The sequence below is a fragment of the Numenius arquata genome, chromosome 13 (genome assembly GCF_964106895.1).
Source record: "Numenius arquata chromosome 13, bNumArq3.hap1.1, whole genome shotgun sequence".
In the NCBI taxonomy this organism is placed as follows: domain Eukaryota; kingdom Metazoa; phylum Chordata; class Aves; order Charadriiformes; family Scolopacidae; genus Numenius; species Numenius arquata.
This window is the reverse complement of record NC_133588.1, coordinates 5,666,108-5,684,102: the sequence shown is the minus strand read 5'-3', so window position 1 is coordinate 5,684,102 and position 17,995 is coordinate 5,666,108. Positions and strand designations below refer to the sequence as shown.

Here is a 17,995-nt window from a genome sequence, read left to right as displayed (position 1 = left end):
ACCAAAAATACAGCAATAATGGTTACAGAAACTTTTACAAGTCAGGTCAATGTTGAGTGAGACCCACTAGAGGTCCCTTCCAACCCAAATGATTCTGGTTTCCTGTACTGAATAAGCAAAGATTATTTGGGCAAAGCATCATAAATTTCATGCAGTTCTTCACTGCAGTTTCATATCAACATATCAACTTATCATATTTCATATCAACTCAGCCCAGAAAACAAAGCAGCAGAGCTTGTTTATTCCATTTGTTTTTCTTCTTTTACAACCTTGTTTATAAAACCCCATTCTCAGGGTTGGCACAATTTGGGTTTTTTTTCCCTCAAGAAGAATGATTACTGGGGATCCACCACCGTGGCATTATTTTTTATTGGTTTTTCTCATCTAAGCAACAGGCCAACGTAATATATTCTGTTATTCCTGTTTTACATTGATTCAGGCTGGGAGTTTTGAGCTACCAGTTACAACTGCAACGTGTAAACTGGTCGAAGGAGAACATCAGTTTCCGTGAAAGCCGAAGAAATCGTTCACCAGGAGACTTTCCTTCAGCTGCTCAGCTGTCTGATCTCACAAAGGCAAACCCCATTGCAATGCCTTCCTACAGCAGCACAGTTTCAGCTTCCCTGGCCCCTACCAGCCAGCCAAAGCAGACTTGGAAAAGCAAAGACGCTGACCTGCAGAAACAACTCAAAGCAAGATGGGCTGGCAAGTGGCCATCCATCCCGGAGCCAGAGCCAGAGCCCTCTGGGAAAGTCAACCTGCAGCACGGTGCACACCGCAGCATGTGGAGACAAACACTATGGACGTGGGGCACAAGGAATACTTTCTACTAGGTTGGGAGGCTTAATTAGCATTTGTAAAGTGCTTTGAGATCCTACACAAAAATATTTATTGAAATAAGCTCTAGAAAGCACAATTTGCCTGACCGGTCAGTCTGCTTCTGTCCTCAAATCTGCAGGAGATTAGCAAATCCAGAGCGCAGCAGAACAAATTAGAAATGAGAAGGATTTATGAGGTGATCTTATCCATCCCTCTGCTAATGTAGGACCATTCCTACAGTGTATTTTCAACTGCTTTGTCCAGTCCAGTTTGCAAACGACTTAAGTGATGAGAGATAACACCCGAGTCTATTAGATTCCACTACTGGGAAATGTTTCCTGATATTCAGCCTGGCATCTCCTTTGCTTTACTTTAGCCCATTACTGCTAGTTACGCTCCTGAAGGCTATTGTAAACAAGAGATACAATTTTCATCCTAAAAACACAGCCATTTGCTTGGGCAGCAAGAGAGAACAAGGCAGCATCACTGGAAAGAAACACAGGAAGGGAGAGCAGGAGCGTGAAGAAGATGGGAAGGTGCTATGCTACACCTTGCTCCTCTCCAGCGCTCCCTCCAGCTCAAGGGCAGCGTCCTTCACTGGGACGTTCACACCAGCGGGAGACCTGAACGCTACCAAGGGATGGAGACTCATGGCCAGGCTGGGGCTGTGACACCCCAGAATCCTCCCCTTTACAGATGCTGCTTGTAGCTACTTAGGGGGCCTGGCTTTAGGTACTGAGAAGCTCGGACACACTGCAATAGACTACGCTCACTCAGCTTCTCTGAAGCAGGCAGGCTTTCAGCAGACACTATCTTTAAAGAGCCTGGGAACAGGTAGGTGATGGGGTAAGAGGAGTACTCGACAGCTCGCTTTGATACAAGCTTTTCTTTCCTCCCCTCTTTTACCATGGAAATTAATTCTCCTCCTCTGTGCTATCGGTATAATTTTCCCAATTAACATTTTTAATAGTAAGTATTTTCTAGGAAATGCCGTGATACACAGGTGTGTGCTTCTAATTTAAATACTGACACCCATGCTGTGTTCACATCTGAAGATCGCTCCTTCTTGCCGAAGATTCCCTCCCCAAACAAGAGGGGAACACCTATGGTGCCGCACCACCGGAGAGGCCCCGGTGGATTCGCGGGGCGGCTGTTTCCATGACAGATGCACGTGTCGGTGCTGCACTGCACCACACACAACGAGGAATCTCAGTTTTTACACTTCTCCTTTCCCTGAAGGTGCTACAGCTGTGGGATGTCTGTTGGACCTCAGGGAGCCCCAGGGACCCCTGTCACTCCAGCCAGCAGCACCACGTCCCCCTTCCCACCAGCCTAGGAGCGCTGGAGCAGAGGCTTGCTCCCAGGAAGCCCTCGCCCCTGCAGATGCAGAGTTGTGCTGTGAGCTCCTCCAAACAGAGTAATCTGGGAAGGGCTTATAATTACTCGCCTTGTTTCTTTTTATATTATCCCAGCTCCAAAAATTTTACATCTGTCTTGGATGTTCACCCATCACCACATTATCTGAGTATCATGTACTTGCCATCACTTCACCTTTTGTTTAAGAAAACACTGCCAAAAGTACTTTCTTTAAAAAAAATATAGTATTTATAAGTAAAGAACGAAGTTTAAAAATAAATTTTACAATTAGGAGAGGAAAACTAATTTTTTTCCTCTTCTGAAAGGACACATAACTATGCTACATCATAAAAACCCACACATTACCAAGAAAAATAAAAGTTCAACTTAGAATAAATGAGAAATGCAGCAGCCAGAGCTACAAACCTCCCTAGCTTTATTTCTAGTTTATTTGGGCTTTGGCTGCTTCCAAAGCAGATATTTAAAATTTGGAGAGCCTAAGATTATACTGACTGTGCTGCATACAGCAGGTCCACGCAGAGACAAGGATGCTATTTTTAAAACCAATATAAGAAAGCCAACTAGTTGAGATCAAACATTTCATAGTATATTGAAAAAATATTCAACCAAGTTAGTTATCAAAATCTCTTACGTTCTTTGCTATGTTCAAAGATTAATTTCTTTTGAAATCCTTATGCACCGTAATCAGAACCTTCTCATATTGAACTACTAAAGAAATCAGCTTTTACAAGATGCCCAAGCTCATGAAGGCACTCAGGACAGGAAATTTCAGAGTACTTGCCAGATAACAGGTTTCTAATGCCCACTGAATTACAACCGACCTTTTCAATGCTCGGCAACAGCCATCCCAGAATTTCATGCTGAGGCCGTTCAAGAGGGTTTCTTTCAGTGTTCTGCCATTTAGAAGTTAAATAAGATAAAATAACATACACATAGAAATAGACAAAAGGCTTGGTGTCTATGGGAGGACAGCCTCACTCATCTGGACCTTCCTGACTTACTCCTGTGTCCTGGATTGAGTGACACAAGATTAATTTCTCCTTCAGTAATTTGACTTTTCAATAATATCTCTTCTAATGCTAGGGAAAAATGCATTTTCTAGAAGACTCTAGTGTCTGAATTTGTGGAAATGCTCCCTTTATAGCCAGCTATGGTATGAGGGTTTCAAGGTCTCAGTATTTTCGAGCTAGCCAGGCGCAGGGACAAGGAGGAGCAAGACCCGGACGCTTGACCCAAGCTGGCCAACAGGATTATTTCATACTATGATCATATTCAATATAAATTAGAAAGTTTGCTGAGCTTTCCTCTTCTAGGATGGCTGCCATCCTGAGAACTTCTTGCCCCAATGCCAGACCCTTGAGCCCTTCCCTTCCTCCCAAAGCTGCAGCACTTGGACTGTCTGATATTTGTTGTTCACTGCTGGGAATGCAGAGCTTCCTACCAATGTCATAGAACAGTTAGAGTTGGAAGGGACCTTAAACATCATCGAGTTCCAACCCCCCCTGCCCTGGGCAGGGACACCTCCCACCAGACCAGGTTGCTCAAAGCCCCATCCGGCCTGGCCTTGAACCTCTCCAGGGACGGGGCAGCCACAGCTTCTCCGGGCAACCTGTTCCAGTGTCTCACAGCAAAGAATTTCTTTCTAGTATCTAATCTAACTCTCCCCTCTTTCAATTTAAAACCGTTACCCCTCGTCCTATCACTACAATATATTGGCCGAGTATAATCCCTGTATATTTTATATTGGTATCGGAATCAATATTGGTTCTTTAGTATTATTGATGTTAATTATTTAGTAGTATTCTATTAAATCTGTTTATATTTTAGCTCTTGGGTTTCCTTGTGTTTTCTCAATTCCCCCTCCTGGGTGGGAAAAGGTCATCAGGCGGTAGAATAATTGTCTAAATGACAATAAATTGTTGTGGGTTCTTCAAACCATAGCATCCTGACACAGCCCATGCCCAGCAGGTTGTGCAGCTGGAGCAGAACCAGCAAGGGCTCTGCAGGAGCTGCCAGGGGCACATGGGCAGAGGCAGGGACAGCCCTGGGTACTGTGAGACCACAGGGGGTGGGGTCCCACAAGGATGGTGGCCTCGGTGGGCACCAGGCAGTGGACCGTGCTGGGGTGTGCAAGCCCAGAGTGCTGGAGGAAGGCTGAGGGGACAACAAACTGTGTGACTGAAACAGGCCTCCAAAAAGGGAAAGGTGAGCAAGGATAAAACATTTTCTGTAGCTTATCTGAATAAACAGAAAAGGAGAAAAAAAAAAAGTTAACACATGAATACTTTCAGGGGCACGTCTCCATTTGCTTCATGAGAGCTTGGCTTTCTCATCCTTTTTGTTCCTTCGGCAGCCAAAATTAAACCCAACCCTACAAAAACAGTAAGAGGAAAACAGAGAAAACGCTCAACATTTTGGGGGTGGACAGCAGCAGCATTGAGATCAGAAGACCAGTGGCAGAGGAGAGCACAGGGAACAGCCAGGAGGGAACAGGCAGGGAAAGCCATGAGTAGCGGAAATGGCCTTAAAAATGTCCCAGCACCGACTTTGACAGCCCTGAGTGAAAATAAGTCTCCAAACTGCATCAAGATGCTCCTCCTCTGAAGGTACCAAGTGAAAATTGTGATTTACATAGCTGGGCAATGCCATGCAAAGCAGAAAGAGAGGGGGAAAGGAGTGACCACAGGATGGTTTTTTTTTATTTTGTGGTTTGTTTCTCAAAAGCTGCTGCTTCCCCTTTTCTTTTTTTTTTTTTCCCCTCCTTGAAGGAGGGAAACTTTAAAAGAAATCACAGAAGGCAATTAAAAACCTAAAGTAGCGTACTGTATAGAACAAGCACGTGGGAAAACTCTTAACGGCAAAACAACAAATGTCTGTGTCCTAAAATGTTGCGTTGGTTGGTGGTTTTTTTGCCATGCTGCATTTCGTTAACGTGTCCCTTGCAGGTGTGCCCAGTCGCTGCAGCGAGCTCGGTGGCTGCGACAGGGAACCCCGGAGCCATTGAGGGAAGAAGGGAGGAAATACCAACCTGTAATTTATTTTCATGATTTCTGGAATGTTATAATTGGATGATACTAACGTCGTGTGCTAATAGATGGTTGGGCACTGGCATTGGAGAGGTCCTTCCGGTCCTGAACGCTGCAAAGACCCTCCCGTGTTCTGCAAACACACACGCACCAAGACAAACCCTGTGCCATTGGTCCCGAGCACTCAGGCTACGGGTCCACGGTCCCCTAATTCCCTAACTCTTTTCTTGATCAGTATCATAACTCATAGCTGCACACAGAAATAAGATACCTTCAGTTACCTCAGAAGCAGACACACAGAAAAATGAGGCTTTTAGGTCTGCAGGCTCCTAAGGAGAAGACAGAATCTGCTCTGTTTGCCCCAGACAATTCAGCTGAGCTTCCCCAGGGCCTCACAGTCAGGCTAATGAGAAATTCCCCAGCAACCCCCATGTAAAATGCTTTCAGAGGTCTTTAAAATGCCTTAAATTCTCTATATATTTAGTAAGATTTTTTTACTTCTTTAAGATGTCCCTTGTTGCTCCTCAAGATAATACTCTCGTGATGTATTACAACAGCAACGCAGGGTTGCAAAGCAAGGGTCCAGCCAGACAAATATTGAATCTTATTTTCCTCTTGGCTTTGAAGGAGCAGAAAACCCTTTGGCAAAGCAGAGGTGGGCGCTTGCCTGGCCCCCCCAGCAGCCCTGTTCAGCCCACCCTCCCTAATGCTTGGGGGCGAGATGGACGGGCTTCCAGGCTGCACTTGCTGTTAAGAGGAAAAAGCAGGGAGAAGAAACACTTGGCTGCACTCTTCCGCTGGGACAGAAAGCATCTCTGCCTCTTAGACAGCAAAACACTACTGACCTGCTATTTAACAGCAAGCCAAGTCCTCAGATTAAGAGAGGAAAGGAAAAGCTTTTTTTCCTCTTTTTACATTAAGAAAAAGAAAAATGTTTACAAGACCTGGAGAGGAAGGAAATTTCGCTATATGCCCATTGTTAAACAGGGCTGGTGGACACCCAGGTTATTTACCCTGGGCGCAAGGGCAGCCTCTGCCTCCTTATACATTTTCCTGATTCTCTAAGTTAATACATAACAGCCTTTAAGCTGTGGTTAAAAAAAAAAAATCATAAAGCTATTTGTAGTTGTATCTGAAGTATTTGAATAAATACCTCAGTGAAACTGCGCCGAGGGTTGGATTCCTCCAAAGCATTTTACCTCTGCCAGTAGAGCTTCTACTGGTTTGATGAACAAAGATAGAGCAGCATATTACCTTCTCTCCCTACAACTGCATCTATATAAATACTTTGCTAGTATTTTTAAATTAAAAAAAAAAAAAGTTTACGAAGGACACTCTACCTGCTCCTGCTGTCCCTACGTACCATGCCACCATGGGACCGCCGCTCCCCCGGCCCTCAGCAGCCGCGCAGAGTGCCAACAGCATTTTTCAGAAGTCGCTTTGTATGTGTTTGCACACACACAGAGATGTACAAACACACACAGGAGAAGAAGGGAGAGAAATATGTTAATTTGAAACATCTGGCAAATGTTTCAGAGTTAACAAGTCCCGGGTTTGGCCTTTTGGTTTTTCTTCTGTTGGGGGTGGAGGGAGGAGGGTCAAGGAAGGGGAGGCAATTTTGTCACTTTGGGCCAGGGAAAGAAGGGGCATGAAAGGAGAAGCTGAAGCGTGTTTTTTCACCCTTTATTGAAGTTCAACATCACACTACTGGAGCTAATGCAAACAGGAAGATCATAAAAGAACATAATGAAAGTCTTGCACACTGGGACTGAGGGACTGGTTTCAGTTACTGAATATAGCTTTGGAGGCACACCACACAAGAGCCAGTGACTCCACGCGGCTGCACCACCACGTACTAGGGCTTTTTAAGCTTTTTCTATGTAGTTCCTCACTCATCTTCCAGCCTGCAATCTGTCCCATGCACATCCTGTCTTGATAGGATACCGCACTGCACCTTCATATGCATGCAAGATTGACATCTGTAGCTGCTAAATGTATTAAGAGGAAAACCTCCCCATTAGCACACATTTTCCTTAAGCTGCCATAAATCACACATACAATACATTTTATTCCACATCTGATGTCTTGAATGAGAGCTGTAATTATGGGAGTAAATGAAGAAAAATGGAGGAGACTCAACTAATTTGGGAAAAGCCTTTCACAAGCTGTCTTTTACTTACAGCGCAGTCCCCAATACCATCCAGAAATCCCAAACCAACTCCCGCTCTGCGCAGAAATGATTTTTGTTGTTGCCGCTTTGATCCTCAGCCTGTGTTAAATTTACTACAATTCAAGATTTGTGATAGATAACACCGGTACCTCCACTCCACTGCTGTTTGAGACGAAGGTCAAGCAAGGGAGCCGGCGAGCGCTCTTTTCATGCGCCGTTAGCTCCAGGCACAAAGGGGCCTTCCACATCACAGCTAGGGGTTTGCAGCAGCAGCACCACGGTATTTGCTATCGGAGACTAGCGAAAACACAAACCCTTCCAACAGCCAGAGAAGATGCACCCAGCGCAACCAGGAGCGCCGTTGGTACAAAGCGAAATGCCACAAAGTGCCACACAAAGGCAGCTTATGCCTTCAAGAGCGGCTAGATGCCGACTAAGAAAAGCCTCCTGCGAGCCAGTCCCCCCGTGACTCTTATAAAACCCATGCTAACCAGGAATGCAGCACCATTGTTAATTTTCATATTACTGCTCAGTTTCTGAGCTGTTTTCACGTCGCTGCTGAGCTTCTAAGAGAATACCATCACGCAGCACAGTGCGGAGAGAGCACAGAAAGAGTTAGTGGCTTCAAAATCAAAAATATTCTGAGAATTCCATAAATGTTAAAGACATGATAGACAGTAAAACGTCTTTACACAGGACACAAGGAGTGACTGAGATGTGGTTAGTTACTTTAAATGCAAATTAATCTAACATTTACCCTGACATTTGTCTTATCAATACACATTACACACCTACAGACAAACTTGCTTTATCCCATTCAGTTTCTTGAGGCTCTTTTTATTCAAATTATCAATGTAACACAGCTGAAGAATTTACGTTTAAGCATTATTACTATCAAGCAAACCAAAAGCTGGTTCAAATGTTTAATCTTTCTACCATAGTGATGTAGCACTTTTATTCTTCAGCCCTGACAGTACTTTCCAATTTCCTCCAAGAGGAGAAATACACACATTCCAGTAGAGACTGAAGTTTAAAATTCCTATTAAAGTAGCTTTTATGTAATTAGATTGGAATGAATGTGCAACAGTGCCCATTGCAGAAAACTTCAAAGTGGTTATACTGGAGAAATCACAACCCGTTTCAGTGTGCCCACAAGAAGAAAGAATGGCTCTCCGGAGGATAAGAGTATATTAGTCTCTGTATGTAATAGATTTTATTGACCATATGGAACTGATATAAAAATTGTGTTGCAGTGGGTAGTCTTGGATTTGAGACAGGAATGTGACATACAAAATACAGTTCCTGTAGAAAGCCTGGCAGCTTTCTGGCAGTTTTTGCAACCAGAAGAAAGTAAAATATTTACCTGATTGAGTCACTGATGAGTCCCAAGTCAAAGCAAAATCTGAAGATTCACCCTCTTCAACTGAAAAAGAACAAAAATAAGTTGTGATTGCTAAAACAAACCAACTGGAAAGCAAAGCCATCAGAAAACTAGGTCCGCTATGACATTAAGTATTAAAACAGACTTCTGCACTGGTAAAAAAGAACTTACTGCTTTCTATAAAATAATTCATAAGGTAGAAGTTTAGTAAAGAGGTTTTCCCTGTGTTTTAACCTAAATATGGGATTTCTGCTTACTGTTACCTGTTCAGGAAGAAACTGCAAGTTCATGTGAAACTTTAACAGAGGTTTAAGTATCACTAGCTGCTAAGTATTCATATTTGAAATTTTGTACACTCACAACAACTTGCATGTGCAAAATTGCTGGGCATTTGAGAGCAGTAACTGCGGAAATTCTTCTTTTTAATTGCAAAAGTTGATCATCTTCACCTGCCTGCTCTGTTGCTGTGACACCAAACAAATATAAGTCATGGGTCTTTATTTCCTGATGAAAAGTATTTATTCCATGCACTGGACAATCTCTAATTCTTTTATCTAAATTGTGTTGGGTTCAAATACAAATTCTACACAATTCTGCAACTGAAATCCAAACCACATCACAAAGCCACAAGCACAGCCCCTATCAAACAGATGGGACGTGTGTGCCCAGACCCTGGGTCCTGCTCCAGTGAGCATTTACATTGAGTGTTTACATTTTCATCACAAGATTCTTGATTTTGTGCTTTCCTCCCACTTTTTTCAATCCAGTAAGGAATTCTGGCATCCTGTAAGCTTATCTGTCAGGTTGGTGTCAATGGTGACATCATGTGGCATTATGAACACAGAAGATAATTAACACAGGCAGTGCCTTGACAAATTTTGATTTTATGTCCAGACCATAAACAAATGCATACTCCACAGAAGGGCATGGCTCCGCTCCTGTTCGTCTTCAAGTTTACTAACAGTGGAGCACGGAACTTGGCCACTTCTTCTGAAAAATCATACTTGACAAACAGTTGTACTTTTTACAAAAGGTCTACGTTAGCATAAAGGCCACGTCACATTAATATTAAATTCCAGAATGACAGAGAAAAACAAGATACAAAGCTAGGAGCTTCTTGAAGCCATTATCGGTGCTATTCCCTGACAGCGGCAGAGAGGGCTTGGCTCACGCCTGCTCCCTCCTAGGGGCTCACCTACCATTTTGTGTTCTGTGAACCACCATCTTGTTCCCATTTTGACCCATCTCTTAGTAGAAAAACTCTGGCCATGGTTATCCTAAATACAATTTCACTCTTACACAAATCTATCTCTGTTTTAACATTGCAATCTACATATGTGGGGTTTTTGCCTCAAAACTAAATAAGCTAAGTTAGCACTTCATGTACCTTACTCATAACAGACACGTGGAATGTTTTATTTATATTTTATTCTTGACTGCTTTTTGTTTGGCTTGCTTGGACAGTTTTTTATATTACTACTTTTATGCTGAGGTGGGTTTCTTTTATTTCTTTACCTTTTGTCCTAGACAGATAAAAAAAGTCAGTCTGCTAAAATACATAAAGGCAATAAATTCACTCCTAGTCAAGTAGAAGTACGAGATCAGTAGTGGTCATTGGCAATTTTAGCAACGCACTGCCTTTCGTGTTGGTTAAACACCGGAGACTGCTCTAGTCCTTGAGCTGCTGTAGGGCAGCTGGCTCCAGCACGTAACAAAACTGCATTTTTTGGAATCCCTTAAATGAGGGCAAAGGTTTGAGTCAGCCTCTGTTGGCATTAATTTGCTTTGCTCCCTAATGACTGAAAAGGGGACAGAGAACATGTATGTGAAGAAAATGGCACTTAAATTCACTTTATACTACTGCAGCCATGGTTTCAGGTTCTCCCCCTCCATTTGCACAGACCCACCACGTCGCTGACAGCGCTACACCTCCGTGTAAGGAGGGGGCCGGTGGGATGGAGCCTCTTGAGCTTAGACACAGATGCATCTCCCTGCAGCTGCTGCTCACACCACTGTTCCTCTTTTTTTTTCTTTATAATTTTTTAAGCAAACATCATCTTTCATAGAATCAACCATAAGAAAAAGTAACAGCTGAGGCCTCTCCAAAAAACATTGCTGTGTTGGACTGATGTTTCTCTTGGGCAGCAGGTCAAATTGTCCCCTTGGACAGTGGGCACGGGGCAGGAGCACTGCCAGGAGGAAACTGGGACCCCACGCTGCTGGCTGTGGTGCCGGCTGGGGGTGCCCAAACACATCCAGGCAGGACATGACTACTGGGCAAGGCCAGGCTGGCACGGCCCAGGGCCGGTGTTAGGTGGTTTTTATGGAGCAGCGTGGTCACGGTGATGGCCAGTCAGGAGCCCAGAACCAAGCACTTGATCCTGTCCTGCCCATCCACCCACTAAGCCAGGCAGCGGGCATAGAGAAACAAGGGGCAAAAGCACGTCGCATCCAGAAGAGAAAGATTAGGTCTATACACAGGTGTAATTAAGAGGTCCCAGAGGCTGGGAAAGGAAAGGTGTCTGTGAAGCTGAAGAAAAAATAAAATAAAATAAAAAAATAGGTGATCAGGCTTTGTCACAGGCACCAAGTGTAATTGTAGGGAGACACTTAACCCCACTGTGTGTGGTTGAGTTAAGTGTCTCCACACTCTCCATAATGGGCATAAAACCAAGAGCTGAGAGGTTCCTCTGTGGCTGCCTTAATCTTCTGGATATAAACTGTTATTTAAGGAGCCGGCATTTGAAGTGGTGTCACTGCTGCCTTTACCTCAGCAGTAAGCACAAGCCACAGAAGTCAGAGGGAGAGATAATCGGTTTCTTCCTCCCAAACTCAACTTCAACACCCAAGCAGACACAGCCAAAATTTGCCCTCCGTTGCACACGGCTGTTACTGGACTCGCAGGGAAGCAGAAGGAGCTTTCCTGGGATGGTTGGAGACCAGAGGGTGGTCTCTGGGGACAGTAGTCCTACAGACCCCCATCAGCAAGCAGACCCCCCTGGGGGCTGCCTTAGGGCTTGGCCAAGCCCTAAGGCAGAGTGGGTCCAGAACAGATTTGGTTGCTACAGCTGTGAAGGGATTTCCAGCTCTCACTACTGAGAATCGATTAAAAAAAAAAAAAAAAAAAAAACCACACCACACACACACACCACAAAACCCTTAGTCCATAATACTAGTCAGGAGTCATTCACTTCAGTTGATTTTTCAGTTAAAGTTTTGGTTTCTTACTATTTTTCTCATCATTCCTTGAAAGCTAGGTGGACTCAGGTGAACAGTGTGCATTAATGTTCACTTCACTTTGTGGATGCTAGTATATAAGTAGCAGTAATGGACAAAAAAGCCAGTGAAGAGGTACAATGCATTCAACACAATCACTTCCAAAATACATTGCACAGCAAAATAATTCCTGTTTCATGAGCAGCAAAATATGTTTTCTAAGACACATCAGCCACAGTCATAAGTACTGAAGCCATGGACTAGATGCTTCCATCTTTGTAGTTAACGACTCTGAAGGCGTAGACACACAAGGTCATGGCACTGATGTTCCCACAGCGGGCAGGAGCCACCCACGAACCTGAAACACTCTGCAGCTTGGGAATACCACAGGAAACAGCAGCATAGTTGAAGATAGAGACACGAGATCTTATACAGCAACTAGAGATCTTATATCAGCTCTAAATACTTCATGGGAACCCTAGTGACATAATGGTGAAGGCTCAGCATTTCATGACATTTTGGAGATGTTTCATACTGGGCATTGAAAGTGAAGACACCCAAAATCACTCATGTTGAGCTTTGGGCAGGATGTTCACGAGTTTTTGTTGGGTACTTGCCATTTTCCTTCACAAACTCACCCCCATTTTCTCCCTATATTTTGTTGTGTGCCTTCGCACCTGGCTGCAACCACAGGAATGATCATTTTTAAATGTTTTGGAAAAAGCATACCTTTACTCCTTCAGTAATACAGAGACAATACAGCAAGAGGACCATTCGGTCCCACTCTGCTTCATCAACAGAACGGCACCCGAGGTGCACCACAGTCCACCAATGGAGAAGGCACACATCTCCCAACGCCAACTTCACTACACAGTTGATTAGAAAAAAAGATGGGCAAGAAACAGTTTCAAAGTCAAATACTAAACCTCGACATCAACACTCGCAGCACTAAACTGCTATTTTTAAAGCATTAACATTTTTTCCTTCTCTTTTGTAAAGGGTCCATAGTGTTTGCCAGCACACAGAGATAAAGTACTGGAAATGAAAACAGAGACACTCTTTGCTGCATCCTTCAAGGTGATGATTACGAGATAGTTATAGGAAACTCACTCAAGAATATGCCTGCTACAACAGCCGTTCCCTTTGGTGAAATCTGGAGGCATCTATGAAGTTGAAACCCTTCAGGAAGACTGGGTTTGACTGGAAAATAGCCTTGGTCTGGCAGCGTAGAAAATGTTTTTTGTTAGTCAGCTCAAAGATCAGTAACCTTGTGCACTGCCCACCCGTGGCCTGGTGCAGGGAGGAGTTAGACAGCAGCAGGAGGACGTAACGTTTGCTTCCACCCCCCAGTTCTGCCCCAGCACAGGAGGACTTGCTGCTCTCATGCCTGGAGAAGACCTCTGTTCTGCTCCAACTCATTGTGAGGCCTGAATGCAAGAGCCAGAGCAGGGACAGGGCTGATGCAGGGAGGAACTTGGCAATGGCAACATCACAACACAGCACTCACACACACACACCCCCCCCCAAATATCTGCATTTTGCCCGCTCGTCTCAGATGTTCTCCAAGGATGCTTATTTAATTGCTAGGTCACGAGTGGTACAGGCTCAAAGATTTCGGTTCTTTGTGCTCAGAGAAACTTCTGAAAGGATTCAGCATCCATTCCCCTAAGAGTCAGAACATCTATTTATGGGGCTACCATTACCTGAACTCCATTCACAGTCACAGTGCTTATTTAACACTTTATCACTCCCAGGAAAGAAGTTAACCTTATCAAAGTAAGACGCTTCCGAACCAAATGTTGATTTCTAGATGCAATCAAGCTTTACAAGTGAGCAACAGCCCCTCAGTAATTCAGATGGCGTGTGTATGCTCCCTTATCCTATTACACAGGCTTCAAGGACCACAAGGACCGGTTTAACACTTCCCATAATATAAAAACTCCATAGTATGCTAACTAAAATGTCAGGAACTGTGACAGTTTGGGAAACCGCTGAGAAATGTGTCGGGTTACAAGCAAGTCCCCGGCTGATGGGGAAACTTTCCTGAATTAGGGCTGTTACCAAGAGCTGCATTCGGGACCAGGGCCGCTCCTTCACCCACAAGGAACCTTTGAAAACACCACATAGAGAGCAGTTTGAATGCAGAAAATGCCGGTGCCACTTTGTAGTTTGGAGGATTTTGTCAGATTTTTGTCAGTGACAGAATGCTCTCAGATAAACCTGGGGAAATCTCGCCGATGCCTGCGTATCAGCTGTAGTGTACGTGTCAAGATTCACAGCTTTCCCTCTAGAGAAATACTCCAGCACCGATCCGCATTGTAAGCCAGTCGCACAATAATCACATATTTTCCCTGACCTAGCTGTAGGTATTCGCAAGCCAGAGCTTTGTGATCTTCTGTAATCTTTGCTGCCTTTCAGGAGCACATCTCTCCGTGCTGTCCTAGCCAGCCTTTGCTCTGTCCCTCCCATCACATGAAATTACATGCTCCCGAATCAGCGTAAGACACAGAATAGCCCCATCTGACCGCCATTCATCTGCTGCGACTCATCCCACCGCACTCGCAGCCTGGGATTTGATACAGCGCTCCTAATCCTGCAAAATGCAGAGCAGCTTCCATTTCCACGAAGTCAAAGGGAGCTGAGGATGCTCAAAACTTTGTGGACCGAGGATTGCAAATTAGCCAGTTTCCAGCTGCTTGGCATGGCAGGAGCACAAAAGATGTTAACAATCTTTACACTTTAAATAGCCTGGTATTTTCCATACACAACGAGAGTCTTGGAGAGGTGTGGATGGGCTTGTTCCTGAATCGGAAAGATAAGGAGAAGGGGCAGGATGCCTCTGCTCTCACTCAGCCTACTGCCCAGAGTAGCACAGGACCAGGTCCTGCACAGCACCAGGAGCTGCTACCAAAAGTTGCAGTGGCAAACAGAAAAAAAAATAAAAAATGAAAAAAAATAGAGTCTGGAAATGGCTACTTTGAGCAGAAGCCGGCTAGCCTCTTGTGTTCTGATTACATCCCAGCTGGGCATAAGGCTTTCGCACTCTCCCACTTAGAAGTTCCCTGTTAGATTCTCCACCTCCTAATAGCGATGAGACAAAAGTCCGCAACACAAAAATCTGCAGAAGAGCAGCAGAGGAAAGCAGCAGTATGAAAAAGAGTCGCATTTGTTTTTTTAAATGAAGTACCGCTGCAGCAGAGCTGCAGACCACTGCCCAGCAGTGCAGCGGGGTGCCCAGCCGGCCCCTAGCCAGAGCACGCTGCCCCCCGAGGAACTGGGCTGCCTTTCTCCCATCCCTGTGCAGAGGGAAACCTTCACATTCAGCAGGAAAAGAGGAAGTTTTGTGGGGCTTTGCCAGTGTACTGAGAATAGGTGCCTAAGAACATATTCAGATGCATCTCTGATGGCTGGAGAGCAGCCCTGAGGAGAAGGACTTGGGGGTGTTGGTGGATGAGAAGCTCAACATGAGCCAGCAGTGCGCACTGGCAGCCCAGAAAGCCAACCGCATCCTGGGCTGCATCAAGAGAAGTGTGGCCAGCAGGTTGCGGGAGGTGATTCTACCCCTCTACTCTGCACTCGCGAGACCCCACCTGGAATACTGTGTCCAGCTTTGGAGTCCTCAACACAGGAAGGACATGGACCTGTTGGAGCAAGTCCAGAGGAGGGCCATGAAGATGATCAGAGGGATGGAGCACCTTCCCTATGAAGACAGGCTGAAAGAGCTGGGGTTGTTCAGCCTGGAGAAGAGAAGGCTCTGGGGAGACCTCATAGAAGCCTTCCAATATCTGAAGGGAGCCTACAGGAGAGCTGGAGAGGGGACTCTTTGTCAGGAAATGTAGCGACAGGACAAGGGGTAATGGTTTTAAATTGGAAGAGGGGAGAGTTAGATTAGGTATTAGGAAGAAATTCTTTCCTGTGAGGGTGGTGAAGCACTGGAACAGGTTGCCCAGAGAAGCTGTGGATACCCTATCCCTGGAAGCGTTTAAGGCCAGGCTGGATGGGGCTTTGAGCAGCCTGCTCTAGTGGAGGTGTCCCTGCCCATGGCAGGGAGTTGGAACTCGATGATCTTTAAGGTCCCTTCCAACTCTATTCTATGATTTACTGCACCTTGCAGCTAAAAGGAAAGGGAAATCCCCCTGGTGCCTCCCTGCCAATATCCAGGGGAGCACAAAGGTACCCAGCAGAAGCAGCCGGGGGTGCTTTATACCAGCCATCTGAGCCAATTTACTCCCCTCAGAAAACCAACTTTGCAGGAGGACAGCTGCCAGGTCTCCCTGTGTTTACTAGATATTTTGCTTGTTTGCGCGATCATTTCCATCTACCTTTAGTAACACTTTGCCATTTTTTTCCCTGGTGGTCAGTGGAAAGGAGCACTGGGACACCAGGGCACCCCCAGAGAGGTGACGGCATATTCCTCACTGTGCCCTAGCCCCCGGGAACTGCGCATGGTCCCCCCACAGATCCCAAGAGCAGCTCCAGAGCCGCCTCCCTGTTCTCTCCCCAGTGCACGGCCGATTCAGCCATCGGTGGCCCTTGGCCAGGAGGGGTTTTTCCACCTTAAATAGGACCATTATATATTAGTCCTTTCATGGGCCAGCAGGCCAGGGAATAAGACAAGAGGGTTTACTGACATGGCTTATTTAGCTAGTTCAGAACCTAAATTTGCACAAGTTCTCTAGCTGCTTTCTCCAAAGTCAGTAACAGGGCTTGGCAGAGACTCTGGGTTTTGCTGGCAAAGTCTGCCTTTTTGTGTGAAGGAGGGAGGAGTGGGGAAACCCAGACTGCTGTGCTCTCTAGGTCAGGGAAAAGAGAAGAAAAAAAAAAAAAAGAAAAAAAAAGGAAGAAGGACGAGACAAATGGGGACAGAATTACAAAGGAAAACTGAAAAAGAGATAGGAACAGAAAGAGATTTGAAGGTGATTAAGGAGAACAAGACAAACAACAAAATAAGGTAGCACTAGCAGGTTTATGCAAAGGAGATCTAATTATGGGTGGCTAAATCCTCCAGGACATTAATATTCCATCGTAATGTGTCTAGTTTCCTCCTTTCCAGACATGGCAGGGAGGAAATGAGAATCACTTAGATACACTGTTTAATGAGCAAATGATGGACGATCACCAAATACAGCTTGCCTGATAAGTATCCATTAGCTTAAACTCGCACAGTAAATCTGCGCGCAGCTAACGGGCCTGCCTCTTCTAACGCCACGGCAAAACTTAATGTAACCGCAACTACAGAAAGGAATCACTGTAAATAAAAACCTCATCTCTGCAAGACGAGGAAGACCATAGGACATACATAACGGCTAATCAGAGCCCTTCCCATGGACCGCACACCTGACTCACAAGCCAGAGCATATTTATTCCCAGTGCTCATATTTAGTTTTTGTGTTTCTAATTCACAGACTCCACTGGAGACAGATATTTCCCATCAAAATCTATTATGTAAATAAATACAAGAGTACGGTGTAATGAAATGCAGCCAATGTTTCAGGTTGCTCTCACGATCAACACCTTATACATGCAATACATTAAGCTTATAGCTCTTAAAACTGGGCCTGCAGACACCCCTTTTCCATACTTTACATTATAGATTTGGGATCAATACTCTTCCTGACGGTTCTACAGCTTGTCACTGAAGGCTAATCCCCAGAGGGCAGGGCAGATTTTATTTTTCTTTTCTCCTTTTAATTGCAATATGTGGTATTTAATCTGTGAAACGTGCAGGAATTTAGAGGTTGACCTGGAAGAGGCACCTGGTTGAGAAGGCCCCTGCTCTGTGCCATGTTTGAGACCCACAGCAGCAGCGGCACCTCAGCCCTGCACGAGAACCACATTTTCCCAGCACTCTGGTGCCAAACCACCCCAGCAACGGCCGGCACAGGGAACGTTCAGTTTTAGATCCCCCACATCTCATCAGGAAGCATCACCCCACTGCTCTGCCACAGGGAAACAGTCCCTTTTGCTGGGTGTGCTGTCAGTCCCTCCTCTGCCCTGCATTGGGCT

The 17,995-nt window shown here is 45.1% G+C and overlaps 1 protein-coding gene across 1 annotated transcript in view; it reads right to left on the bottom strand.

The window, feature by feature from the left end:
• Window positions 1–17,995, bottom strand: part of ZNF423 (zinc finger protein 423) — a 235,364-nt gene that overhangs the window by 183,050 nt on the left and 34,319 nt on the right. The window contains exon 2 of the mRNA XM_074157910.1: window positions 8,756–8,815. Within this exon, the coding sequence (XP_074014011.1) occupies window positions 8,756–8,815 (60 nt within the window). The remainder of the gene's footprint in view (window positions 1–8,755; window positions 8,816–17,995) is intronic.